At 58.9% G+C, this 26,744-nt stretch overlaps 2 protein-coding genes across 8 annotated transcripts in view; one reads left to right on the top strand and one right to left on the bottom strand.

Moving 5' to 3' along the window:
- TRAF7 (TNF receptor associated factor 7) overlaps positions 1-2,729 on the top strand; it is a 28,565-nt gene extending 25,836 nt beyond the window's left edge. For all 7 annotated transcript variants that reach the window (XM_052679784.1, XM_052679780.1, XM_052679779.1 and 4 more), the window contains 5 exons: positions 293-415; positions 1,173-1,292; positions 1,440-1,571; positions 1,694-1,813; positions 2,055-2,729. In XM_052679784.1, coding sequence (XP_052535744.1) covers positions 293-415; positions 1,173-1,292; positions 1,440-1,571; positions 1,694-1,813; positions 2,055-2,069 — 510 coding nt within the window. In that variant the 3' untranslated portion in view covers positions 2,070-2,729. The remainder of the gene's footprint in view (positions 1-292; positions 416-1,172; positions 1,293-1,439; positions 1,572-1,693; positions 1,814-2,054) is intronic.
- Positions 2,730-4,094: 1,365 nt separating this feature from the next.
- Positions 4,095-26,744, bottom strand: part of CASKIN1 (CASK interacting protein 1) — a 28,380-nt gene continuing 5,730 nt past the window's right edge. Inside the window, exons 2-20 of the mRNA XM_052679777.1 lie at positions 19,140-19,191; positions 17,425-17,522; positions 17,046-17,191; positions 16,816-16,911; positions 16,442-16,572; positions 16,255-16,363; positions 15,947-16,055; positions 15,739-15,833; positions 15,547-15,664; positions 12,130-12,237; positions 11,904-12,022; positions 10,809-10,896; positions 9,121-9,218; positions 8,687-8,797; positions 8,511-8,612; positions 7,969-8,107; positions 5,792-7,894; positions 5,292-5,685; positions 4,095-5,019 (exon numbers count right to left, since the gene is read on the bottom strand). Coding sequence (XP_052535737.1) covers positions 4,923-5,019; positions 5,292-5,685; positions 5,792-7,894; positions 7,969-8,107; positions 8,511-8,612; positions 8,687-8,797; positions 9,121-9,218; positions 10,809-10,896; positions 11,904-12,022; positions 12,130-12,237; positions 15,547-15,664; positions 15,739-15,833; positions 15,947-16,055; positions 16,255-16,363; positions 16,442-16,572; positions 16,816-16,911; positions 17,046-17,191; positions 17,425-17,522; positions 19,140-19,191 — 4,313 coding nt within the window. The 3' untranslated portion in view covers positions 4,095-4,922. The remainder of the gene's footprint in view (positions 5,020-5,291; positions 5,686-5,791; positions 7,895-7,968; positions 8,108-8,510; positions 8,613-8,686; positions 8,798-9,120; positions 9,219-10,808; positions 10,897-11,903; positions 12,023-12,129; positions 12,238-15,546; positions 15,665-15,738; positions 15,834-15,946; positions 16,056-16,254; positions 16,364-16,441; positions 16,573-16,815; positions 16,912-17,045; positions 17,192-17,424; positions 17,523-19,139; positions 19,192-26,744) is intronic.

Genomic DNA, 26,744 nt, shown 5'->3' with positions numbered 1-26,744 from the left:
TCCAGGAGCTGTGGGAATAGACAGGCTGTGAGGAGAAGTGCAGCGCAGGATTTGGTTTAGGTTTTCCAAGCCTATAGCTCTGCTAAGGAAGGGTCTGTGCCAGCAATAATGCAGGCTCCATTCAAACTTTCCCAGCCCTCGGGAACATGCTTATTCAGCATAGTTATTGTATCTGCCGGCCAGCGGGTTCAGCTGATTCCCATGGGGCTGGAGAACCAGCACAAGATTCCACTGTGTGAACTTTTAGGGCCCTGTACTGACTCTCCTGTGTGTGTGTTTGTGCTGTCCTTAGGTCTGGGATATCGTGGGTACCGAGCTCAAACTGAAGAAAGAACTGACAGGTCTCAATCACTGGGTGCGAGCACTGGTGGCTTCTCAAAACTATCTGTACAGCGGATCGTACCAAACCATCAAGGTGAGACTCGTGGCAGTTGTAAGCCATAGGCTGTCCCTGATACATATATGTATTCTGCAGCATGGGTTGGCTGAGCAGGGCAGAAGGCAGTGCTCAGAAGTGAGAACACTGCTGCAGCACTGCTGACATGCTAACTTTTACTGATTGCATCTTCGTAGGCACTAATTCAGGGCTCTGGCTGCTCCTTGTGAGTGCAGCTGCCCAGGGATGCTCACTAAGATAAAAGCGGCCACGCAGCCGTGGCGCCTCACACTGCCTCTGCAGCTGCCGCAGCGTTATCTGTGCTGACAGTGCTGCTGATAAGAGGAGAAGGTCACTGTCTGGCTCTAGAGTTACCATAAATCTGTACGTGCTTTGCAAAGTGCCCTCATCTGTGTTGGCTCAGGCTTTGATGAATAGTTCACCTCTCAGCATCTGGATGACACGAGAGAATTTGAAGTTTCCCTCCCTTATTAATAAATCCCCATTAATTTGCCCGCATCTGTTTCTTGTGCTCCCAGGAGCAGATTTGTGCACGTGTGTGCAGTCACAAACACAAAGCATGCAATCTCCGCCATTTTTTCAGCCTAGATATCCAAAGCTGGGCAGCTGAATAAGACAGCAGGACTTTGCTCATTGGCACTGAACGTTCCCAGCTGGACAGATCAGTCTGTAACACAGAGCAGGGCTGGGTGTCTGGGGGATGGTTTTAAGAGAGCTCCCTCCTGGGGAATGGTGCCTTTGTGGGTCTCATCCTTCACTCTGGTGGCTCTTTCAGATTTGGGACATCCGAAACTTGGAGTGTGTGCATGTGCTGCAGACATCAGGAGGCAGCGTCTACTCCATTGCTGTTACAAACCACCACATCGTGTGTGGCACCTACGAGAACCTCATCCATGTAAGGGCTGCAGGATTCAATATGTATGTCTTGGGCTGGGAGAGAGGGGCAAGGATTTGGGAGCCTGGCTCTGCTGGTGCACCCAGAGCTTGGAGATGTGGATGAACATCTTGTAATAGGTTATGATGACCTGCTCTCCTTCCACAGGTTTGGGACATAGAGACCAAGGAACAAGTCCGCACACTGACTGGTCACGTGGGTACAGTTTATGCCCTTGCTGTCATCTCCACACCAGATCAAACCAAAGTCTTCAGTGCATCGTATGACCGGTCTCTCAGGGTATGTGTCCGGGGCTGTGCAGCTGGGTCTGTGCTCTTGGCACTGTTGTTGTGACACAGCATTAGAAGGGAGAGGATGGATGAGTAATCCTCTTCTGTCTCGTGCCTTCTGTGTGCCCACAGGTGTGGAGCATGGACAACATGATCTGTACTCAGACGCTGCTGCGGCACCAGGGCAGTGTCACTGCCCTTGCAGTCTCCAGGGGCCGCCTCTTCTCTGGCGCTGTGGACAGCACTGTAAAGGTTGGTTTCCTTAGGCTTCTCCGTGATGCTTTGGTCTCTTAGCTAGAACTTGGGTGTTAAATGAAGGAGGAGTTGCCTTTAAGTAAACAAGGAGATGAGTTTCAGCGGGTGGGAGGTTGAGCTCCTGGCAGAGGTGCTGTGGGGGCTGAAAACCCAAAGAGAAACTCCATGAGATGACGAAGAGAAACCAGTGGAGCTGCTCAGAACTGTCATGACCACGGGTTGCTGTTGTCTCCTCCAGGTCTGGACGTGCTAGCGAGAGCCACCCTAGTTCTACACACTGAAAGACCAAAAATGCCTCCCTCCGTTGGCCTGCTGGGTGATGCCACCACTCCGAAGAACTGCTGCAGCTCCTCTCTGCACTGAGCACTGCCCGCTGCTGCCTGTCAGCTGCGGTTCTCCCCCCTTGCAAGGACCCCGGCGGGCAGCTCTCAGGATAGATCTGGCCCACGGATGCTCCAGTTGCTCCCTCGGATCTGCCACGTGGGAATGCAGAAGAGCTGCATGGTGCCCTCACCGCAGTGTGCCGGTCATATTGGCCAGCACCGGGACCCAGTGGTTTGGGTGGGCGCAGGTGGGGGCTGGGAGGTGGTCCCATGTAAATGGTAGAGCTGAGCATTAGGCCGTGCCCTGGGTTAGGTCCCCAAGCCCTTTCTGTCTCTAGTATTTAATTTTACTGCCAAGATGTCAGGCTGATCCATCTGGGAAGAGGTGTTTTCTTGAGTAGCCAGGTACGATTTTTACGCCACTGCTAGTTCTCAGATAACACAAGCCCATTGTTCACCGCCCTGTAATAATGGTTTCCACATTAAAGAGAAAAAGCCTCTGTTGCATTTTTACTCACATTTTCTACTGTTTTTAAGATTGTAATATAGATTTGATTATTTCTTCATTGACAATAAAAGTGGAAAGAGTTGTTCCTGGCCGGCGTGAGTTTTTGCAGGACGGTGGGCAGTCAGGTGGGGAGCACCCACAGCCCTTCACCCCAGGCTGGCACTGGCTCCCCCCAGGGCAGAGGCACAGGGGAGCTCTGGGCTGTGCCTCATATCCACCCAGCTCTGCACAATGAGGACCGGGAGCTCTGCGGCACCACTGTGACCCCACCATCCCCGATGGCATCAGGACCCTCGCACCAGGAGACACCTCTCGGGTCACAAACAGGGGTGGCAGCCCGGCAGGGTTTTATTTTTATTTTTTTTTTTTATTGTTTTTCTTTAAATATTTGTTGCCAGACTTTGTATAGGAGCAAACTTCTTCACAGCACCACGAGCCATCTACTATTCAGAATAGGAAGAATAAGACGAGTAGAGGTGAAATCTAAGCACAGAAGAGCAGGGAAAGCACCAAGATGCATAGCTTGACAGATGGGATACGATACAGAGTCCATAACTTAATCATAAAAAATATATATATGTATATATCCATCATGTAGAACTTTATGGATTTTTTTTTTTGGTAGATACATATTTTTTTTTTTTCCTTTCAACAGATATTTTCAGGCGGGTGATTTTTTTTTTTTCTTTTTTTTTTTTTTTTCTTTTTTTTGTTATTTTTAAAGTCTTTTTTTTTTTTTTTTTTGCGTGTGTGTGTGTTGTGATTTTTTTTATTATTATTTTTTAATTTTTTTTTTTTTTTTGTAAAGAAATTTCAAAGTTGTGCCAAACACATCTGGATCAGCGACCACAATGGGAAGGAGGGGGGGCAGGGCGAGCCCAGCCTGCGCGGCTCGGGGAAAAGAGAGGTATAGCAACACTTTGTTGGGAACCACAAGCAAAAAACAAAAAGATGCATTCATCAGAACTCAAGCGACTGAACCAGACTCCTGTTTATACATGAATGTACAGCCGTGCGCCGGGACGCACGCACACACCGCGTGCACACACACACACACACACACAGAAATGCCAAAAAAAGTCAAACGAAAACCTGAAGACACTCCGGAAAGAAACGAAACACCTCCAGTAGAAGAGTTAACAAAAACCTCCATAAAACAAGGCACATCCTTTGAGTTCTTAACTGTGTAAAAAGAAAGACGGTACACTGAAACCCAACGGAAAACCCGAACAGAACGGCTTGCACGTACCTTCCACCCAGATAAAGGTAAATATTGTGCTACTCGGAGAATGAGTTTGCCACAAGACACACAGCTTAGTATAATCTAATAGTTTTTCTCAAGCTAAAATCCAGTTCTCTCTTGATTTTTTTTTTTTTCGTTTAAACTGCTTTATATATAATTGCTAATATTTTTTTTTTAAATCTTTTAAATATATATTTGTTAAAGTTTATTCTTTTTTTTTTTATTATTATTATTATTTGGGAGATGGGGGAAATACTGCTTTATATCTCTCAGTCGTTTTTCCCCTCCAATAAATTAATACTTCGTTATAGCTTATGACGTCCTCTCCCCCGGCGGCGAGGGGCTGGGCAGGGGCACAACCTGCTGCTCCCCACCTGCCCCAAGCAGGAGCTCATCCATTTGCAACGGTACCGACAAAAAGCCCCTCTCCCACCCCGACGTGAAGAGCCCACAGCAGCAGCGCGGGGCTGGAGAGCAGCGGGTGCAGGGATCCGGGTGCTGTGGGGGTACCCAGCACCGTGCCCACCCCAATGCTCGCAAACGACAAAGGAAAAAAATGACAAAAAGAGAAAATGAAAAGAAAAATTAAAGAAACCTAAGTGCATCGCCCACCCGGACTCGCCACCAGAACAAGAGGGCACGGGTGGATGAATGCCAGCAGTGCCGCACTGGGGTTGTGCTACATTCGGGGACCGGGGCCGGCAGGGCAACCACGGGGCCACCGCGGGTAGGGAGAGAAAACCCCAAACCCGGATCTGGTGCGAGCAGGGCGCTTCAGGCCGGGTGGTGTTGCTTTGCTTCTTCTATTGTATTTTTTTGCTTCTGCAGAAGGGAGTCCTGCCGGAGCCGTGGCGGGCGGGCGCCGAGTCCGTGAGCACAATCCTGAGGTATCTTCTTCTTTGTGCAAACCCCGAGGGATGGGAGGTCCAGGAGGGGACGGCTGTACAAAGGGGATGGTGGGGCCGGGAGGTCGCGGATCATTGTGCCCTTGTGCCCACGTAAGCCCTGAGGTTCGCGGGGCCGTCGCGCCCCTCACTCCAGCATGGCATCCAGCTGGTCGGCCAGGTCATCAAACATGCTGCCGATGTCATCCAGGATGCTGCCTGTGCTCTTTGCCTCTGCAGTGGAGCTAGAAGAGTGGTGGGCACTGGGTCAGTGCATGCACTGGGACCACGTGGCTACCTCTGCCCTGTGCCATGGCCCTGACCCTCTGTGGTCAGCATCCCCAGTGCCACCACAGCCCCAGTGCCCTCCTATGCCCCAGTGCCCTGTCCCCAGTGTCACCACCACCGCCAGTCCGTGGTACTCATCCTCCCAAACCACCATCCCCACGCAGCCCAGAGCGCAGCCCCCAGCCCTTGCTCAGCTCCCTGCCATACACCGCATCCTCGCTGCCCTTACTCTGTTGCCTGGCTGTCCTCCTGCTTGATCTTCTCCTCCACTGCCTGCAGCGCAGCAGCCAGGGATGCGCTGGTCTCCTCCAGCTTTTGCTGCACCAGCTCAGGGCTGGCACTGTCAACAGAGGGTCCAGCGATAGCGGAACGCGGCGGTTTCACTGGCACCTGCTGGGGCTGAGCGCCGGGTGAGAGGGGCTTGGCAGGGCTGGAGCAGAGTGAGGGCGGTGTGCTGGAGGGCTTGGCAGTAGCACCCAGCTGCCGGGCGGGGGACGGAGTTGGCGTGGAGCCTGCGCTCACCGACTGGATGGCGGCATGGGGCTTGGGGGGCTTGGGGGCCGTGGGGGGTGGTGTGGGCTTGGGGGATACCGGGGGTGGTGTGCCGTGGACCCGCTTCACCTCTGTGGAGAGAAGGGAGAGGGAATGGGGTAGGATGGCTGCAGTGACGATGCAGTGCCCCGAGGGGCTCCCCACAGCCAACCATCCCCAATGCTCACGAACACCTACCTGGGCTGCCTGGGCTTGGGATGGGCATCTTTTTGGGGATAGGCACTGGTGGCCCAGGGACTTTCTGCGCTGGCTGCGTTAGCACAGGCTTGGGGGACACCGGTGGCTTGAAGGGTTTCTTGGGCTCGGCAGGCGGTGGGGTGAAGTCAGGGCCATCGGGGCGGGTGGCAGGCGGTGGGGTTGGGGGAGTCTCAGCTCCACTCAGCTCTGAAGCTGGCCGCCGCTTGACAGTGCCGGTGCCATTCTGGTAGACGACAAGAGGGGCTTGCTCCAGCGCTGGCTCCTTGTCCTTGGCCTTGGGCCGGCGCTTGACAGTGTCAGACTCGGTGAGGATGAAGCGGACGCTGTCCTGCTGGCTCTGCCGGGCACGGATGCGCCTCTTAAGTGTGGCACTGGCCTCCACCTTGGCCAGGTCTCCATGGCGGTGCGCTGGGGACAGCCCTTCTCCTGCCTCCACCCGGGCTGGTCCCAGGGCACGTGGTCGCTGCTTGATGGTGAGGTTGCCCTCCTCAGCAAAGGGGATTGTGTCTGGAGAGCCACCACGCTCAGCCCGCAGACGCTCGCTGGGGCCATCAGCGCCTGTCTCAGAGCGCACACTGTCGGCACGCTCGCGGCGTGCGGCCGCCACCAGCCCGGTGACAGGACCGCTGATGGTCCGGCGCCGGTTCACAACCTCCCCATCCAGCCCAATGGCCTCCTTGTGCTTGACGGTAGCCAGGACAGTGGCCACACGGGCACGCTCAGGGCTTCCCGGGGGAGCTCCTGGCTGCAGATAGTACCCATCGGGCCCCTTCCCAGGCACACCAGGCCCAGGTGGTTTCTGCAGGGCCAGCGCCCGCGCCCCACCACCGATGGAGGACATCTCCAGCATGGCTGCAATGCTGCGCACGCTGCCGGCGCTGCCCGTGTCCACGCTGCCACCCAGATCGCTGGCACGCCGCTGCTCCTGACGACTCTCCCCCTCAGTGCCAGGGGTTCCAGCAGCCACCTCACCTTCACCATCCTTGGGGAAGTCCTCGGCCATGCCAGCACTGGATATAGCAGAGCTGGAGCGCTTGGGGGGTGGTGGCGGGGGCCCCTTCTTCTTGGGGCGGATGGCGAAGGACTGGCTGCGGTTGACATTCTTGTCACCACCAGCAGGTGCCCGCACTGAGTGGCTGCGCCCCACGCGCCGCTGCACAGTAGCATAAGGCCCCGCGTCAGGCACCAGCAGCTCGTCCCGCTCCTGCTCGCTGTCGGAGGTGGCGTAGCGGTTCAGGCTGTGTGCCCTTTTCTTCGGCCTCCCCGGCTCCTCCTCACCCTCACCTGCTGGTGGCAGGCACAGCACCGGCACTGAGACGGGCAGGACCGGCACCCCTGGAGGGGCCCCCTCACCATCGGTGGGCTGCGGAAGGACGTAGGCAAAGCCACGGTGCGTGGGAGACTGGGGCAGGGAGCGGGGTGATGCGGGGCGCTCACCCGGTGGCAGCAGCTGTGGAGTGGGCTTCACCTTGGCAGTAGCATGGGGTGCTGATGGGCCCTGTGGGGAGGGTGGACGTGGCTTGCCAGGGGTCTGTGGTGGTGTCAGGTGCCCGGCAGTAGGCGGGAAGGCCTGCCGGGGTTTGCCGGGCACTGGCGGAACACTGGCACGCTTGACAGAGTGGCCGTGCCGTGGCTGGCGGAGCTCCTTGGTTGGCGGCACAGGGGGACCCTCGGGGGCCCCCTCTGCCAGGTACTCCTGGCTCTTGGAGATGGCGGTGCTGGCGGGGGCACGGGGGCCATCACCCAGCAGCTCCTGTGAGCTGCTCATCTGCCTGGCGCGGCCGCCCAGCGCTGGTGGTGATCGGTAGCCAGGGGCTGCAGGGTTGGCTGGTTTCTCGGGCGTCTCCTCAGGTCCTTCACCTGTCATGGCCACCTGCAGCTCACTGCTCAGCTCGCTGTCCTGGAACGTTGTCATCTTGGGTGACTGGCACTCGGGTGGCTCAGGTGGTGGGGACTCAATGGCCAGCACCTCTGGGCATGCCGCTGCCTTCCTCTTCAGTGTGCCTGGCTCATACTTGCCCAGCTCAGCCCGCTGCAGCTCTGCCAGCTTCTTCACTGCGAGCATCAGCTTCTTCTGGTGGCCTGGGGATGGCACAAAGCATCAGTGTCAGCCAAGGAACCATGGGCCACCACAGTGCTGTGTCATGAGACCTTACCCAGCTTGGTGATGCCGATCTCCTGCAGGTCCTCCCAGGTGATGTCAGTGATGAAGTCGATGTTCTCGTAGCCGTTCTCCACCAGCACCTTGTAGTACTGGGACAGGCCAATCATGGAGAGCCACAGCGCCAGGTTGGCCTGGGGGCGTGGGACACTGCTCAGCACCAGGTGGCACCGCATGCAGTGATAGTGCCACATGTGTCCCTGTGCTCACCGGGGAGGGCCTAGGGAACTCCTGCACCTCTGTGCTCCAAGGACCCCTTACTATGGTCCAGCTGATGGGATAACATCAAGGCGCAGACAGCATCACATCCATGTGGTGACAGCTGTCATTGGCCCAATGCCAATGCCAGGGACTTCAGCAGGGGATGTGCAGCTTCAGGACCATGGGATATGGGCTTCATCTGGGAGCAGTGAGCCAGTTCCCACTGCCACTCCCCCTGTGACAGCCCTCCCTGGATGGAACCTGCTGCAGGGCTCCCAGCACCGCTCTGGATGTGGCACTGTGGCACCATGGCACCCGGCCCCGCGCAGCCCTTACCGGCTTGTACTCGGGCAGCCACTCGGGGATGTTGAGGTTATTGATCTCAGAGGCAATCTTCTTCCTGTGCCCTGGCTTGGTGACACCAATGGCCGTGAGGTCCTGAGGGAGAGAGGAGAATCAGGATCACTCTCCACAAGCAGGTGGCAGTCCCAGGACTGCCCTTATGGCCTCACCTCTGGCGTCATCCGGCTGATGGTGGTGATGTCGTAGCCGGCGTTGATGAAGTTGGGTGCATAGAGCTGCAGCTGGAACTTACACAGCCACTGGTACACAGCTTCTGAGCTCTAGAATGAGAAGAGTGGCGTAGCTCGGGGCAGCCTTGGCACAGGGCTCTGTTGCTCTGTTCTTGTCACAGCCCCATGGGCTGTCCAGCTGCATGCTGGCCTCAGATCAGTCAGCACTGCAGAAAGGCCATGTAGCCCCTTGGCTTAGGCGTCCCATGGGCACGGCATCATGGCTAGCACCAGAACCAGCACTCAGCCACGCCAGCACAGGTGGCTGTGGCACAGCTCTGCCTGCAGCTGTTGGTGAGGGGGTGGCTGTGCCTATGCCCCCCATCACTGTGAACTTCACAGGGTACCCAGTGCACTCAGTGCTCCCCGCTCACCTTCCCCTCTGATGGTGGCTCCATCTTCTTCAGCTGCTGCTCGGCAGGTGGCTGGGGTGCATAGGGGGAGCTGGCCACACTCTGCGACCGCGACGAGCCTGCTGGGGGGGCAGCAGTCAGTGGGGAATGGGGCCACGGGTCTGCCGGGCCTCATGGTTCTAGGATCTTGGTCAGGCCCTCCTCAGTGCATCCCTAAGCTGCAGCCCCCAGACTCTGGCTGTGTAAAGCAGGGAGCAGAACCACTGCCAGGGGCAACAAGGCTAGGATAGGCAGAGGAGAGCAACATCCAGCCCCATGCAGCAGGGTGCCCTTACCTGGGCTGTGCTCCCTGGGACAGTACCATCCCTGTGCAGATGGTGCCCAATAAGGCCAGCAGGCTATCCCCAGGCTAACAGAGGAGGCTGTGCTGGCACAGAGCTCTGCAGAGTACCCAGGTCTCCCTGGCCCCCATGTCATTGTGAGCACAGCTCCCACAGACCGTGGCATCATTGGGGCATTAAGAGGATGGCGCTCACCTGGGGTAGCCAGGTGGAGGCTGAGGGCCAGAGTGATTTGATGGACCCAGCAGGAGGCAGACCCCTCCCCAGAGCTGCTTTCCTCGTCTGCCCACGTGCCCCAGGCAGCAGCCTGAGGTCCTGCTGCCCAGAGCCATCTGTGCCCACTCCTCCAGTCATGCCACTGGCACAGGGCTAGGCTCAGCCTCACTGCAGCCAGGAGACCCAGCACACTGCCACTAGCTGCCCTGTACCCCTGCACCTCAGCACAGGCATCCAGACACCCCTTGTCTTCAGAATGGTGGCCTTCAGCAGCCATCAGGTTGCACAGAAATTTCAACCTCATGTTTCTAATCCAGATCAACAAGAGCATCTCCTTCCCCCTGCTGGTAAGTGCATCCTCCTTCTATGTAATTGCACGCTGCGGGAGCATTTTCCTCTGTGTGTGTGTGTGTGTGTGTGCGCGCGCGCCTGCATGCATCCCTCTGGCACCTGCCTGCATCCTCCTTGTGTGTGTGTGTGTTTGTGCACGCTGCTCCCCCAATTCATGCGCATCCCCCAGGCGCACGCATCTCCCCCCAGTCTGCATCTCACTCGCGTGGGCACCTCCTCACACGTGCCTCCCTCTGCCATGTGCCTTCCCACCACATCCATCTCCCACTCATGTGGGCACCTTCCACATCTGTGCACTCCCTCCCCAATACCTGCACTCCCCCAGCATGCACACCACCCCCATCAACGCCTTCATCCCCCTATGGATGCACCTCCCCCTTGCAGCCTGGGCACCCCCCCGGCACGCACACCCGGCACGCGAGCATCGTCCTCCTGCGTCCCCCACGTGCCTCCCCCGCGGCGTGGGCACCCCCGGCCCGGCTGCCCCCTGCCGAGCCCCTGGGCGGCGAGACAGCGGCAGAGGGGGGGCCGGGGAGGGGAAGGGGCCGGGGAGCGCTCTCGCCCCACCGCCCGCCCGCGCCCCCCCCTCCCGCCCCCTCCCCACGGTGCCCCCACTAACCGAGGCAGGAGAAGGCCTGGCAGCAGCCGAAAGGCGAGAGAGTCATTTTTTACCCACACGTTTTCTTCTTTTGCGCCGGGTGCCGCGGCAATAAAAAAAAAGACAAATCACTCAGCCCACGGCAAGCCCGCGGCGGGGCCAGGGCTCCTCCTGCTCCCAGCAGCCGGGCCGGCAGCACGCACCTGCGGGGATGTCCTGCGCCTTGGCCGGCCCATCGCCCACGGCAGCATCTTGCGCAGAAGCCTTCTGGGAAAGGACCGTTGCCAGCAGCTGAAAAACACCCCGAGAAGGGGGGAGAGCAGGCGGCAGTGAGGCGAGCGGGGAACCGGGGGGTGCGCGGCGGGCGCTGCGGTGCTGCAGGGAGGAGCGCGACGGATCTGGGTTGCGGAGGGGAAAGCAGCGCTCGCAGCACATATGGTGCTCGCGGGTGGTGGGAGCCTGCGGCACCGCGGCACCCCGGCGCACGCCGGAGAGGGCTGCCAGCACGGCCCCCCCTGCACGGTGCAGCCGTGGTGGCCGTCGGCATGGGGGGCACGCACTGCGCTCAGTGCCCAGCCGGTCACAGCATCACACCTGTGGGGAGGTGGGCTCATGGGGCTCCCCGGGATGTGTTGGCATGGGAAGGGGCTGCTGTGCACGGAGTGCAGGGGGCAGCGAGCAGTGCGTAGCGTGCAATGAATGGTGGGCAATGTACAGTGCCGAAAGCGCAGCGTGCGGTGTGCTGTGCGCGCTGTGCAGCGTGCGCTGTGCGGTGCAGAATGTGCATCACGCAGTGTAATGTGTGGCGTGCAGTGGGCACTGCGTGCCATGCAGAGGGCAGCGTGTGGGCAGCAGCGTGCACTGGGCAGCAGCGTGCAGCGAGCAGATGGCAGCGTGCAGCGCGTAGCTGCAGTGGGCCGCGTGCAGATGGCGGCGTGCAGTGTGCGGTGCAGTGCGCAGTGCAGATGCATCCTCAGAGAGGCAGCAGAGATGCACAGCTCGGGCCTTGGCCAGATGCTGCACTGCTAGTGGGGGCTGAGCTCAGCGAGCAGCCAGCATGGGGGTGGAAGAGGGTGGCCGGATGGTGACAACCATGATCCGCGGCACTGAATGCCAACAGGCAGTGACCAGCTTCCCCACGCCACACTGAATGCCAACAGGACCTTGCAGCACGAGGTGCAGTATTGATCTCAGCAGAGGCTCTGCTCATGATCCCAGCTGCCAAGGAGCAAAGTCCCACCACGAGCCAGCACCGATGCCGGAGCCATGTGACACTGTGTGTCGGTGCACGGCCTTACCTTGACGCCCTCGGAGCCAGCATGCAGGGCATGCGCCCCGCTGCCAGTGCTCTGCCCACTCCCGGAGCTGCGGGCTGAGGCCACGCTGCCTGTGCTACCCAGGCTGCTGCGATCGCCACCTGCACAGGGAGAGGAGATGCCATCAGGGATCCGCATCCAGGCACGGGGACACTGCGGTGCTGCGATGCGTGCTGCCCTGGGAACAGGAGGGAAATGCCCACTGTACCTGTGAAAGGTTTCCGCAGCACCCAGATCTCCTCGGTGGGTGCAGGTGCAGCCGATCCACCCTGCGATGGTGAAAGGTGGGATGGGCTCATGTCAGCCCCACGGGACCCTTGGTGGCAGAGCAGAGAGAGCAGTGTCAGGCAGGTGTGACCCAGCAGAAGGGGCTCACAGCAGTGTGGCGTGGGGAGAGGTGAGCCCTGGCCCTGGGCCCATCACCACCATATGCAGGGGAAAAAAAAACAGTCAAAGGTTTTGGGGGATGCCAACGCTGTACTTCGGTCCTGTCCTCCTCAAGCAGCCAGCATGGAGTGACCATGTGCACATGGCCAGAGCCATGGCCCCGTCCTGCCAGGCACCAGTGAAGGACAGATCCACTGCAGGAGTTAGGAAAGAGGGACTATGTTGTCCCTGTGCACAGCAGGATGTGAACATGACCCACTGCAGGAGACAGGAGGCAACAGTGAGGACTCAGGCAGTCAGGACCACAGCCCCCACCCCATTGTCCCCAGCTGATGCAGCACAGCTGTCCCCATGTGGCCACCTGCCCCCATGTGAGGGTGCTGCAGGACCAGACACCAGAGTGCTGTGCTCCCCAGGGTTCCCTACAGCAGTAGGTGACACGGGGGTGACCCAGCTGCAGTGATGAGACCCAGCCCCATGCACTTCAACCCACCCCACAAGTGCAGCTCCATCAATGTGCTCCTCCATCGCTCCCTCCAGCCCCACTGGATCTCACTCACACTAGGCAGAGCTGGAGATGCCCAGCACGGAGCTCAACCCGTACCAACCCCCTGCAGTGAGATCAGGGTGTAAAACAGCATCGCGTGGTGATGGAGAGCAGCCCTGTACTGGATCTGTGCCCAAGCTGCACCCCTGTGCCACTGCAGATATTTTTATTCATGAGACCACTTGCCCAGCTCCCAGCCAGGCTGGAGCACAGGGCAGATGGTGCAAGGTGATAAATTCATGGTAGGAACGTGAGCAGGAAGCTGACAGCCACGGCGCTGTTAGGTTGAGATGTGCCCACTGTGTGTGCTGCGGCCATCTCACTGCAAGAGAAAATCTTAGGGAGCAGTGCTGCATCCCCATCCTCATCACACTGGGAAGCCACAGGCGTGGCCCAGTGCTCCTCCAACACACCGTGTGCCTCACATTGTGCAAGCACCCCCAGCCCCAAACAGCTGGCAGAGGCCCCTGAGGGCATGGCACAGTGTGCCAGCACAGAGGCTACAACCATGAGAACTCTTGGCTCCATATCTGCTCCCCAGTCACCATCACCAGCACCCACACCAGCAATGCCCATCACCTGCCTGTACCACAGAGATAGTCCCAAGGATGACGCTGGTCACTGTCTGTGGGGATCCAGCCCTGAGAGCACCCTCAGGACAGTGCCAGCCCCGCTCTGAATGCACAGACCCAGCCCTGTGGGCGCTGAACACTCCGAGAGGGGATGCTACAAGGGCAGGGGCTCGTCGCTCCTGCTGTCCCCTCCCAACCCGGCACCAGGAGGCTGCAAAGTGTTTTTGGGGGTGGATGCTGCGGGTGGGATAGCACACGGTCAGGGGCTCAGCGCCGCATCCAGAGCTGCCCGCGTGGCCAGGGATACGGGGGATGGGATGTGGCTGCAGCGGGGTGACAGCAGCAGTGCAAGGAGAGGGCAGCAGAGGGGCCGCTCTGCATGCACGCGTGCACACAGCCGCACGCAGCCGCGCACGCATGCACACACACACGCATGCACACATCTGCATGCACGCACCAGCACACGCCTGCAGGCGCACACACACCCGCGTGCAAGCACACGGCAGGCACCAAGGCACGGGGGAGAGAAGCCGAGCGGATAGAAAAGAAAAGAATAGATACACACTTCAAAAGAAAGAAATCCATCGAGAGAATGAAGCGAGCGGTGAACTACCTTGTCCGTAACGCGGCTCGTCGGCACTGCTAGGGGAGAGCCTGTGATAGCCAAAGGAACTGAAAAGAGTCTGATGGGAATGTGGTGGTGGAGGTGGAGGTGGAGGCAGGGAATGGAACGGATGGGACGAGGCGTCACCGTTTAGCACAGCAGCCCCGTAAGCCGGGAGCGGGATCTTTTGGTACTGTTGGGGGATTGTTACAGTCTCCCATGAACCTGATAACAAAACATAACAAGAGACAAAATGAAAAGAATCAAAATAACAGAGACATGTTCAGCACCACCAAAAAAAAAAAAAAAAAAAAAAAGAAATAAAAAGGAAAAAAAAAAAAAAAAGAATGAAAGGAAGAAAAAAAAGAAAATAAAAATAAAAAAACAGCTAACAAAATAAGCAACCAAAAGAAATTTGGAGGAGGCGGAACCGAGACCCAACTGAGAAGGAGTCGAGCCACGAAGCAACAGCAGAAGTCAGTACACAGCACAGGGCAGGGCATGACCCATGGGCACAGCCTGCAGACCCCCAACACCTCACAATGACACTGGGGGACATCGAGTCCCCACAGGGCTCCCAGGACGCCACGTGCCCTGCTGCAGGAGTGGGGCTGCAAGGGCGGCACCGCTGTGCCAAGCCCTGGAACAGCCCCTGTGCCATGTGGGGCTGTGTTCCTGGAGCTGCCACAAATCCTACACTCTGGAAACACCACTGCAACAAAGCCCTGGAGACACAGGCCTCGTCCCTGCCTCTGCAGCACTAGCATGCAACCTGCTGCCAGGCAAGGAGGACTGTGCAGATCGGTGCAGCCTGGCATGGTTCCGCTCCCCTGGACCTCACTGAAACGAACAGTGGGGTGACGTGGGGCTGGGAACATGCAGCAGCCCTGGGCAGTGAGCTGGTCAGTGCACTGCCTTTGAGTGCATCACATCAGTGCTGTGCCTGCACCACCACACTGCTCCTGGCACTGGGCACAGCCAAGAGCACCCCCTTGGGATGGGGAGCCACACGGCAGGGAGCAAGTTCCTCTCCCTGATACGGTCCCTGGCCACGGATAAGTCCTAGTGGGGCAGTGCCAGGTCCCTGGCACCAGTATCCAGCCCCACGTGCAGCCGCTGGGACCGTCCCTGAGCACCATGTTCCTAAACCACCGTAACACCCCAAACCATCCCCATGCACAGACAAAAACACTGCCCACCCAACACTCCTGGGCCGCCGGCACTGACCTCCCTCCCACACACACAGCGAGGGCATTGACTCTTTACATAACTGGGGGCTCTGACCCCCATACAGCAGTGTGCCCACATAGTGGAGACGCACAACGGGGGCTCCAGCCCCACACACCTGTCCCACCCTGTGCGGTGGGGACACCAAGTTCACATGCACAATGGGGACACTGCCCTTTGGTTCAGCAGTGGCAATGCAGCCCCTGAGCCCCAGCCCGACAGGAGGGTCCCTAGGGCTGGGCTGCTCCTTGGGACTGGTTTGGGAGGTAGAGGTGGGGAAGTATTTGCCTGTTCGCTTGCTTATGGCTTCCACGAGGCTGGAGGGGAAGTAGCCCACGCGGTCGTTGCCGGTCCGATTGTCGTGGATGCAGCCCTTCCAGCGCCCGTCTGCATGCTGCTCCAGCACCTATGGGCATGGAGTGGTAAGGGCAGGGCTGTGCCTCCCCACCTGCATGATGTCCCCCCAGCAACCACACTCACAGTGATGACGTCTCCAGCTTTCACATTGAGGCTGGTCAGGTCGTAGTTGTTGCAATAGTCCTTGACAGCCCGCACCTGCAGTGCAGCTGAGGCATCTGTGGGAACAGAGGGCAGTGTTGGTGGGCGTTCAGTGCTGAGATCCCCCCTGGAGGCTCTCTGATGGAGGTGTCCCACAGTTGATCCCAAGGTGCCCACCCTGCTCCCTCACCCCGCAGCATCTGCTTGATCTCCTTGCTGGCCTGGCTGGTGGTGAACTGGTTGACAATATCCAGAGCCGTCTGGTTGTACGTGTTCCGGACGTGGGCATTAATTCCACTCTGCAATGATATGGGGAGAGAGAGCTCGGGATGGCACACAGCTGGTTGAGACCCTCAGGGCCACTCAAAATGGAGGGAGTCATGCTGCCATGGGCACAGCTCGCTGCCCTAGGCCCTCCCACCAGGAGGTAAAATCCCACTGGGGTCAACCCTGTTCTGCACTCCTTCCCTGGGAGAGCAGAGCTGGGGGAGCCCTTACATCCAGCAAGAGCCGCACCACGTCCGTCTTGCCACACAGGGCTGCCTCGTGCAGTGCTGTGCCCGCCTTAGTCTGCCTGTTGATGTCAATGCCAGCTTGCAGGAGGAGCCTGTGGATGCACAGATAGGTCAGCAAAGGGTGGGATGGGAATGATGTCGGCCCGCTCCCTGCACATTAGAGCACCCACCGGATGATGTCGATGTGTCCATTCTTGGCCGCAAGGTGCAGAGGGCTGGTGCCATTGGGGTCGGTGGTGTCCCCTGGCTTAGGCTCCAGCAGTGCCGCACACATGTTGCTGTTCAGGAGCAGTTGGACCACCTGGATCAGCAAACACAGACGGAGCAGGGCTGCAAAGACGGCTCAGCCGCCCTGAGATGGCCCCCTGAGACCCAGGACAGGGGTGCCCTACCCCTGGTCGGCCCGCAGGACCCAAGAGCAGGAGATGCCCTTGCTGTAGTTCCTCCCTACAGCTGCCCCATGCCATCTACAGGACTCTCCACTCCAAGGAACCCACCACCCGCTTTCAGATCTGCCTTTCAGGGGGGCCCAGCAAAGACTTACCCCAACCCGGCCAAACTCGCATGCCAAGTCCAGGGGCGTCTTGCCTGAATTGTCCATGATGCAGGGGTTGGACTGGTGCTGCAGGAGCATTTCAGACTGTGGGTGAGAAGGACCAGGTACGGTGAGAGCAGGACATGAGCAGGGGCAGGGAGGGCATCAGCCCCACTGCTGTCCCCTGTGCCCCACCACTGTCCGTCCCCTCCTGTGCCCCACCACCGGCCCCGCTGTACCACGTCGTAGTGCCCATGCTGTGCTGCCAGGTGCAGGGGGATCTGTCCCTCATCTGATGGGATGTTCACAGAGGAGCCTGCCTTCAGCACCATCTTCATGGGCTCCTTCTTGCCTTGCCAGGCCGCATAGTGCAAGGGCCGCATGCCTACAGGTGAGCAGGAGGAGCAGCAGTGAGCCCTGCAGGGCACAGAGATGCTCCTGGGCAAAGACTGCAAAGGGGGCAGAGGGTGAGGGGCATGGGGCAGGACCCCAGGAGGGATGCAGCCTCCATGTCATAGCAAAGGGCATCCTTCACTTCCCACCCCAGTGCGCTCGCAGCCAGGCACAGTGCTCTACCCTGCATACCAGACCCAGGGTGGCACAGCCACAGGCACTCGCCTTTGTTATCCTTGATGTCCACCGCAGCCTGTGCCTCCAGCAGCAGCGAGATGAGCTCTGTGTTCCCATTGAGTGCTGCATGGTGCAGGGCAGAGAACCTGGGGAATGGGCGCAGTGTCAGGAGGGGCTCAGGCACTGTCCCTGTGGGCTGTCCACTCCAGCCTGCACCCACTGCAGCTCCCAGAGCACCTACCCTGCTCCTGCCAGCCTCCCTATGCATGCCTCTGCACTTCGTTGGCACCAAGAGAAGGAGCTGCCATAGGGACCAGACCCAGCCAATCCATATTATTTTGCTTTATTATTGTTATTTAGCATTTAGCTCTGGGAGTCCCAGGACTGGAGGCGAGAGGCCCAGCACTGCCAGGGAAGCGGCTGGCACCAGGGAACCCCTCCCTGCTGACCCACTTCCCCCAGCCTGGCCCCAGCGGCGCGACCGCAGGCAGCAGCAGGGGGGGCCCAGGCTGCCAGATGGCCACAGTGCCCCTGCCCTGTGCTGGGAGCTGGGGAAAGCCCCTCGTCCCACTGCACCCAGCTCTGCTCCCACCCGGCAGGCGCTGACCTACTTGCTTCTGGCAGCAGCATCCTCTGCAAGGCTGCACTCACCGCCCCACTGCTCCAGGCAGCATCCCCATCCCATTCTTTTGGTTACCTCAGCACCAACAAAGCATGGGATCTGCTGACCCTGAAGGCCCCATGTCCAAACTGTGGGCAGTGAGTGGCAATCCTGCCACCCCTGCAATCATCATGACCCCCAGCTGCACAGGGTCACATCCTCCCGTCCCCGCTCGGCAGCACGGTATGGCACCGCGGCCCCACTGCCTGTGATTCCCCATCCGCTCTCCGTCGGGCGCTGCGATGAGAGCAGACAGCTCGCTCAGGAGGCCGATCCCCAGCGTCTGCCTGGAAATGTCAGCGTTTTCCGCTCCAGCGCCCTGCTCAAATCGGCTCAAGATGGTGCAAATCACAACACCCCCCCTTCCCTGCTGCCCCTGGGCTGCCTCGGAGGCTTCTCCCACAACGGCAGGGAGATCTGCAGAGCTGTGCAGGGCCTGATGAGAGCATAGGGTCACCTGAGTATCAGCCTGGGAACCAGCAAGTGCTGCAGAGATGGGGAAACTGAGGCACAGCACTGGGACAGCTGAACTGCTGCAGGACTGCTCCTGCACACCCTGAGCCCATCAGGAGTTTGCAGGCAGAGTGCAGGCTCTCTCTATACCACCCCAGCCCCCAGAAGGCCTTGCATAAAGAGGAGCCATGGGTGACACAGCCCCCATCCTGCCCACGCAGCCATGTGCCTTCCCCAGTGCTGCCCAGCATACCCATACATTGCTCACACATACAGCCACGCTTGCATGCACACATACTCTCAGATGCACATCTGCATGCTGGTGTGCACCCATGCACGCAGACACATGCCCAGAGCTGACGCCCCAGCAGGAAGAAGGAATGGGTGCTTCCAAAGCACCACCATCACTCAGGGCATGAGAGGCAGGGGCTGGCAGAGCAGGAGCACAGCACACCGTGTCCTTCAGCCCTCATCTCCACTGCTATGCATGGCTGGTACACACAAAGCCACCTGCACATGTGCAGTCACGCTATCCGCATTGCACCAAGGATACCTGCATGAGATCCCCCACTCACTGCACCCCACAACATGCAAAGCCCATAGCATACACACTCAATAACATGCGCACCCGGAGCGGGGTCACACTCACCCATCGGTGTCCTGGAAATTGACATTGACTCTCTTTGCTGATCCAAGGAGCTCTGGGAGAGAGGAAGAGCAGACAGCCCGTTAACCAGGAGGCAGAGGCGGCACAGCTGGGCACAGAGTGTGCTGGGGAGGGTGACACGGCTGCTGGTGGGTTTTGCAACTTCTCCTGTAGGTTTTGCTGGCTACAGCCCAGGGCCAGGTGTGGCATGGGGCTGTGAGGAGCTGCCCCAAGCTTGTGGGTGCTGCAAGCATAAGGATTGAGGTCTGGACAGAAGGGTGGCCATCCACAGCATTTCAGGCCCAGGAAAAAGTTGCTCCTGCAAGCATCAAAATGCCCAAAGCAAATAGCTCTGGGTAGTGCTGCTTTACCCACCACCACTTGCTGACAGCCCCACAGCTGACATGGGGTTTCCCTCCCATTCCCTTACCCACAGGACTCTGCCACACCTCAAACCTCATGGTGCTGCCCTGCCTTCCTCTGCTCTGCCCGACTCCAACCAAAGGCGTGGGGGAATGGAGTCCCTCGCAGCAATCCAATTAGCGCAGCAAGGAGGGATGGAGTGAGATTTACATGAGATTTATCCACAAACGCCAGTCAGGCTTTTCAGTGAAAGTGCTCTTCCTTGTAACAGAGCAGGAACACAACAGAGCCATGGGGACATGGGACACCTCCAAGCTCAGCTGTGGCACCACTCCTGGGGCCTCGAGGAGGAGGAGCGAGGCTGAAGACTTGGCTGAGCTGCAGCCCTCTGAGGTGGGGGGGCACAGCCCAGGGCTGTGCAGCCAGGGGAGGAGGAACAGTGACCCCAGACCACGGGGTGCCCACATCTCCCAGCTGTAGCCATCCGTGTGTGCAGTGCAGCGAGCAGGCAGCAGTGCATCCCCACGCCTTGGGGAAATCATTCACTGAGGGTTGAGGAAAAGCAGATCACAGGCTGCTCCTCTGCCTGGGAGCACAGCCAGGCAAGGTGCTGCAGCACAGGCACAGCCCTGCAAGGGGCAATTTCAGGTGGAGGAGAGAGCACTATGGAAGGGCTGCTGGATCCTTGCTCATGATGCAGGCTGCAATACTCATCAGCACCTGAACACAATATTCAGTTATAGAACACAGAGGGCTGTGTCAGCACACCGGGCACAGCAGGATGCTCACCAGGTGCGGGCAGCAAGCAGCTGCTGCTGGCCCACCGTGGGGTCTGCATGCGCCAGTGGCTAGTGGCTCAGAGTGGGGTCCCAGCCCCCAAAGGCACCCTGCTCTGTCACCAGGGTCTCTTGGCACCCACCAGCACACTTTAAGGGATGCAGAACCGGGGTTGGGGGGGGCTGTACCCCCTTACCTGTAGCAGCATTGTGCCCTCAGCCTTGTCCCATTCAATCAATGCAGCATAGGACAGGTCTCACTGCAACGCAGGTAAAGCCAGTGCTGAGCAGCCAGAGTCTCTCCTGGCACGTAAAGCCCTGATTGAATTTTAAATCCCAGTCCGTGTGGTGCAGACAGGGCCAGGCGCATGCAGATGAGGCACCTGGGGATGGGGATCAGGCTCTGCCATCCCTGTCCAAAGCCAGCGCTGTGCATGGCACTGACCCACATGGGCCCCACAGCTTCATCCCAGCTAACTGACCCCTTCATGTATGTCTCTTTCCTGCAGAGGGAGGGATACGCCTGGTGGACGGTACCAGGCACTGGGAGAAGTTTCTCTCTGCCCACGCGGATGCTGCCAAGCTCTGTTTGCCCTCGCTCCCTCCTGCGCTCCATCAGCCGCCAGACAGCCCAACAAGCCGTACATTTGCTAACAACAGCGCAGCCCAGGGCCGATGGATGATAGATAAAGAGGATGGCTTCTGAATAGCAACAAATAGCAGCTCCCATCCATCAGATTCACAGCATCTTCTCCTGGCACAGTGTGACCAGGCAGCTACATGGTGGGTGGGGGCACCACAGGGTCCCCACGGCATGGGGAGGGCCAGAGGCCCCCAGTACACCCGGACCAGACCACTTGCTCCTTCTTCCCAAAAACCACACCATTAGAGCATGCCCCCCATGGCAAGGCAGCCCCCTCACCCTGGCAGTTCACCCTCCTTAACACAGTAACAAAACCCTCCAGCAACAAATCCCCATTGGTGCAGCCGGACCTCAGGGATGTGGCAGCCCCACGTCCCATCCCAGTTGCAGCAGAGCCTCAAGCACCAGGGCTGAGTGGGTGCCCGCCAGCCCATGGCTGCCGCCAGGCTCCCCAACAAAGGTGCCATTCAGGGCTGGTGGAGAGGTGCCCAGGGCTGCTTCCGCTGCCCGCTGCTGCCCCAATGAGCTGCTCCCAGTAGAGGGGCCGAGCCGCCCTGCAAGATGCAAATCGCCAGCGGACAAAGGCAGCAGGCTGGCACGCAACACTGGGTCCAGTCTTCAGCCCTGGCCCCAGGATGGGCCCCGCTTGCAGGACAGACAGATGGACAGATGGATGAGTGGTAGCAGGGCCTGTCCTCTCCCACAGGCTGCTCCCAGCGAGGGGCTTCCCCAGGAGATCAACACTGTGGGGTGCAGCAATGATGCCAAGATGATGCCGATCCCCGTGCAACCACTTTTGCAATCTCAGCTGGGATCAGCACAGGCTCATTTCCCAGCCAGCAGCTTCTAATTATCTCCTATTAAGACCCAAAGTGCCTTCTTTAAAACCAAATCAGGGATGCAGCTCCCCGAGGATGCAGCAGCTCAGCCTTCAGCTGCAGGCAGGGAGCAGCAGTGCCGGTAGCATGAGGGGCAGCAGCTATCACCGCTGTCCCCACCCAGCCCGGGGCTGCTGTGTCTGCCTGCAGGGACATGCACAGTGACAGCCCTGTCCTCACAGGGCAGTGCCACATGGTGCCCAAGCTGCAACCCCAGCTTTGGCCAAACCTGTGCTGGCCGAATGCTGAATAAACCAGAGCAGAGAAACTCTTCTCTCTGCACCTGCAGAAGAGGCTGCCACTGCCAAAATCTGTTTAGCACTTCAATAAATGCTCGTGCCAAGTGCTTAGTCAGTGACTTCCAGCCGCGCAGCGGTTTGACTTTTGTTAAAGCTCTGGCAGCAGCGGAGCACCCGCCTCACTCTGGCAGGGCTGCAGCAAGCACGGACCCCAGCACAACTCCTCAGCTTCTAACAGCTGGGCTGGGAGGCAGCTCACACTGATGGGATAACATCCTCAAATGGGCTGATGGAAATTGGAGTGGCTGCCGGTGTCCCCAGGAGGAGCAGTTGGGGGTGGTTCTGTGCCTCCCACAGTGCACCCCCGGGTGCTGCTGGCAGCCAGGTGCCCTCTGGCACAGGGGTGGAGTGCACGGATGATGGCTGGCACCCCTGCAGCCCTCACCATGGCTTCAGATGGCAGGAGCCAATGCAGCTTTGTCTCCAATAGAGAACCAGCCCTGTGCCTGCACCAGGGCCCTTACCAGAGCTTTGCAACAGCAGCAGGCAGGTCAGGGCTAGCAGAGCACCACACCAGCTAGGAACACCAAGGCTCCTGGGGGCTGTGGGGAAAACCCTTAAGGGTACATGACCCCATAGCCCTACAATTAAGCCCTTCTTGTAACGAAGACCCATACTTGACCAGTACAGATGCTGTGCTGGCTCTCAGAGATCCAGCCAACAGCACATCCTGGCACGGGGTATGGCAGAATGGTGCAGAAAGTTTAACTATGCAGCTAGAGCATGGCTGGATGCTCGCAGCAGCCAGGGGCTCGGGGTAGGACGGATGTCCCAGGATCAGGAAGGCACTCCATGCATGCTGCCAGATTTGCAGCCTCAGCCATGGCGTGGGATGCAGACTGCTCAGAGGGGGCAAGACACAAGAGAGCTCATTAATGGCACACAAGAACCAGGAAACTCCAAATAACGAGGGAGAAGAGAAGGAGCAGAGAGCGCTGCCAATTAAAAAGAGCAAACACAAAAGGCAATGGGCAGATGGGGAGGAGAGTGCAGTTCTGCACAGCCGCTGAGCCTGCTGCCACCTGCGCAGCATCTCACCTGCACCCAAGCAGTGATGGGGAACACCAGGCACACACAAGCACTCAGTGCTTTCCAGCAGTACACCATCTCCTTAGGGCATCCCCATGTCCCCACAGACTGTTCTGATGATGGATGTGCCATGCGGGAGCACAAAGCTCCCTGGGCCTGGCTCCCTGCTCTCCCTCACTCCATGGCCCAGCAGTTGATGTCTGTGTATCCTGCAGCAACGTGGGGACTTGGTAATGCGAGGCAGGGCAGGACCCTATCAGAAGAAGGAACTACACTGCTCCTGGGATCCAGCAAGCCTAGCACGGCCGGACTGTCTCCAGCCAGAGATTGCTGTGCACGCAGAGAGACGCAGACATCTGCCATAGACACTGACTATAAACAGAGTCTGCTGCGTGTAAACACCGCCTCGGGGAGCTAATCCCAGCTACTACTCTCATAAATGCCTTTACTTAAATGACGGGATCACAGTAGCTAAATGTACGCTTGGATTCAGAGCCCGGCGCGCAGGAACCAACCCCATCCTCCCGCCCCACGCGCTCCTGCAGGGCAGGATACAGTGAGCACAGCACAAGCAGCTGCATGTGCAGGGCTGCATTTGCAGGGTGAGCCATGCTGCCCAGCCAACTGCATCCCAGTGCCATTGCTCTGGGCACCCCAGAGCTGCCTGCTCCCCCCAGGTTGCATTGGGGTGATCACAGTGTGCCAGCTCGCAGGGAGCGGGCGTCTGCATCGAGAAGGTGGCTCCAACCTGCTCCACATCAACATCCATCTAATGAGGGGAAAGCTGGGCTGCCCCTCTGCCTCCCCACCTCAGTGGCCACTAATGAGCCCAACATAATGGGATGACCCCACGGATTCCCTTTGCTTCGTACGTCCACTCCCAGCCCGGCCACATCCTGCCAGCACCATGTTCCCATCTGGAGAGCACAGCAATAATTTCAGACGGTGCGGGGGGATCCTGCAGCAACATCGCTGTGAGCTGCCAGATAAAGGAAGCATCCAAAATAGCTGCTCTTAATTATATCCTTGCTGACGAGTGCCACACAAACAACGGGCGCTGAAAGCTGGCATTGCACAAGGAGCCCTGGCAAGAGCCGTCCAATTTGCTCTGTGTCACTGGGTCCCCAAGGGTGTGTGCATGGGCAGAGTGTGCGGCTGTGCTCGTGGGGACCTCATAGGGGTGCTAAGGCTGGGGCTGGTGAGGAGTGGGGAGGCTGTGCCCATAGGAGACCGCCCCTCACTACTGTCCAACAGCACAGCACATGTTCTCCTGCAGCCAAGGTCGGGCCAAGCACTGAGCCCCGCGCTATGCTGAGATGCTAATGAAGCCATTATCGTCTTCAGATCAATGTTGACGGTATAAATAATGCACCGGGAAGCTGGCGGACTGCTGGTGAGGTGCGATTGTAGCGGGGATGCGTGGGAAGGGGTTGCCTAGGGCAAAGAGGCAGTGGGGCTGGGATGGACCCATTGCACCCGGGCACTCGGTGCCCCTACAACTGGATGACAACTGCTCTGCACATCTGCACATCCACCACTCAACACAGCTGGACAGCAACAGTCCAACACAGATGGACACCCCAGCACCCACTGCAATGAGACAGCTGCCAGTCACAGCTGGATAGACATCCATTGCACCACAGCTGGGTACCCACTGCCCATCACAAACTGCCCCCTAAGACCCTAGATTTTCCACCAACATGTCACCAATCCCACTCTCATCCCAGCACACTGACACCGTTCAGGACAAGGCACAGGGTACAGGAGGACTGCGGTGGCTTCAGCGTGGCTCTCCTCCAGGGAAAAAGAGGCCCAGGGTGACGCTGAGGGGCACTGTGGAGTTGTGGGCAATGATTGCTCCTGATGCCCCGGCCCTTGCACGGAGCTTTCCCCAGGGAGCCAAGAAATCTGCACTTCAAAATCAATAGGCCGTGGCAGCCTGAGTCACGGTGCTGCAGCAGCACAGGGCTGTCCCCTGGGGCCAGAGTGAAGCAACTTAAATGCAGCTTTCAAGAGGCAGCGGGGACTCCTTTGTAATTTTTTTTTTTTTATAAAAAGGAAACTTTCTGAACCAAAGGGAGGAAGGACGGGCTGTCCCTCCAGGCTGCCAGGGATGGCACCAATGGGGGAGGATGGCACGCAGGGAGTGACGGGCGCTGAGGAGCTTGGGAGCACCAAGTGCAGAGCCAATGGCTGGGGCCAGATCCACTGCCTCGACCACAGCCCCCAGCACAAACCAACAAAACCCAGGCCCCTGTATGAGACCCCACAATGCCCACCAGCACCAGCGTGTGCTCACCGGTGGCCCCACCAGCATCCCTGCTGTTACTCATCACCAGGCCATATCCTCACCCGACCTCTGCCACGTGCCAGGGAGCCCGGCTGAGCCACACACCAGGGTCACTCCCATTGCCCCCAAGCCACCCCCCGCAGCTGCAGCCACAGGGACAGCAGCAGGGAGGTGGCACCGGCACTGCAGGGGCAGCACAGGGCTCAGCATCAGCAGCCCTGCGCCAGCCACACGCCTACCCCCAGCTCTGCTCAAATCCCTGCTGGTACCGTTTTCATGGAGCCTTAATTGAAATCCATTCTCCCAGCTCCAGGGTGATGTTAAACAGGTAATTTTTAGTAATCACACCGGCTGGAAGGAGTTACTGCCAACATGCCGAAGCTGCCGCACGGCACGGGACTGGAGGGCACACACAGGTCATGTAGGGGGAGGCAGAGATGGGGAAGGTGCTGGCACTGCGTGGGACAGACACAGTCCTGCCTGGCCCTGTCCATGTCCATACAACTTCTACCAGCCCCTCGCTCCCTTCCCAAGGGTGGGGAGCACCGGAAGCCCAATTGGGCTGCAAGAGGGGACTGGCAGCTCTGTGCACCTTAAAGCATCATTAACTAATGAGTAGACACTTTTACCTGGCCTCCTACCATCCAGCTCTGGGCATCGCTGGGGAGCAGTGGGGAGCTCCCCGTGTACACAGCAGCACTCGTACTTGTGCATGCAGAGAGCATTGCTGCAGGGCCATAACTCGAGCTCCCAGACCACAGCCCTGGGGTGTGCACCAAACACGGCACCCACAGTGCCATCATTTGTCCCTGTCCACTCATCACCACAGACTGCTCTATGCCCACCGCACAGCATGAGAACGCACAGCTGGGCTGCAGCAGAGGCATGCTGCTCTCAACGATCTCACAGCTCTGCAGGGCACAGGCAGGGCTCAAGGATCGCTCCCCAGTATCCCCAGTGTCACCACAACAGCACATACTGCAGGGAATTGGTTTGGGAGCTGGGGTGTGAGGGCTCAGTGAGAGAATCACAGAGCGTGTGAACGCTGGAGTGAAGAGAGCCAGAAGAAGAGCTGCTGCCGAGCAGCACGGAGCTGTGAGGAGCACGCCATAAACAGCCCAGCTGCAATGCAGGAGCCGGGCAGGTGCTGCTTTGTGCACGCCAGCAGCAGTGGAACAAGACCTCCATGGGCCTCAGTGAGGAGGCGGTGCAAGCTGGGCCTCCGACAGCCACATCTGGAAGGGATCAGCCGGCGGCTGCTTCTGCTGCTGAGAGCTGGCCCCAGTGTCGAGCCCCACGCCAGGCCGGGGCCACAGGCATGTGGAACACA

This window comes from Tympanuchus pallidicinctus, unplaced genomic scaffold (assembly GCF_026119805.1).
Source record: "Tympanuchus pallidicinctus isolate F22 unplaced genomic scaffold, pur_lepc_1.0 scaffold18, whole genome shotgun sequence".
NCBI lineage: Eukaryota > Metazoa > Chordata > Aves > Galliformes > Phasianidae > Tympanuchus > Tympanuchus pallidicinctus.
The sequence above is the reverse complement of the archived record's forward strand: the minus strand, read 5'-3'. Positions and strand labels throughout refer to the sequence as shown.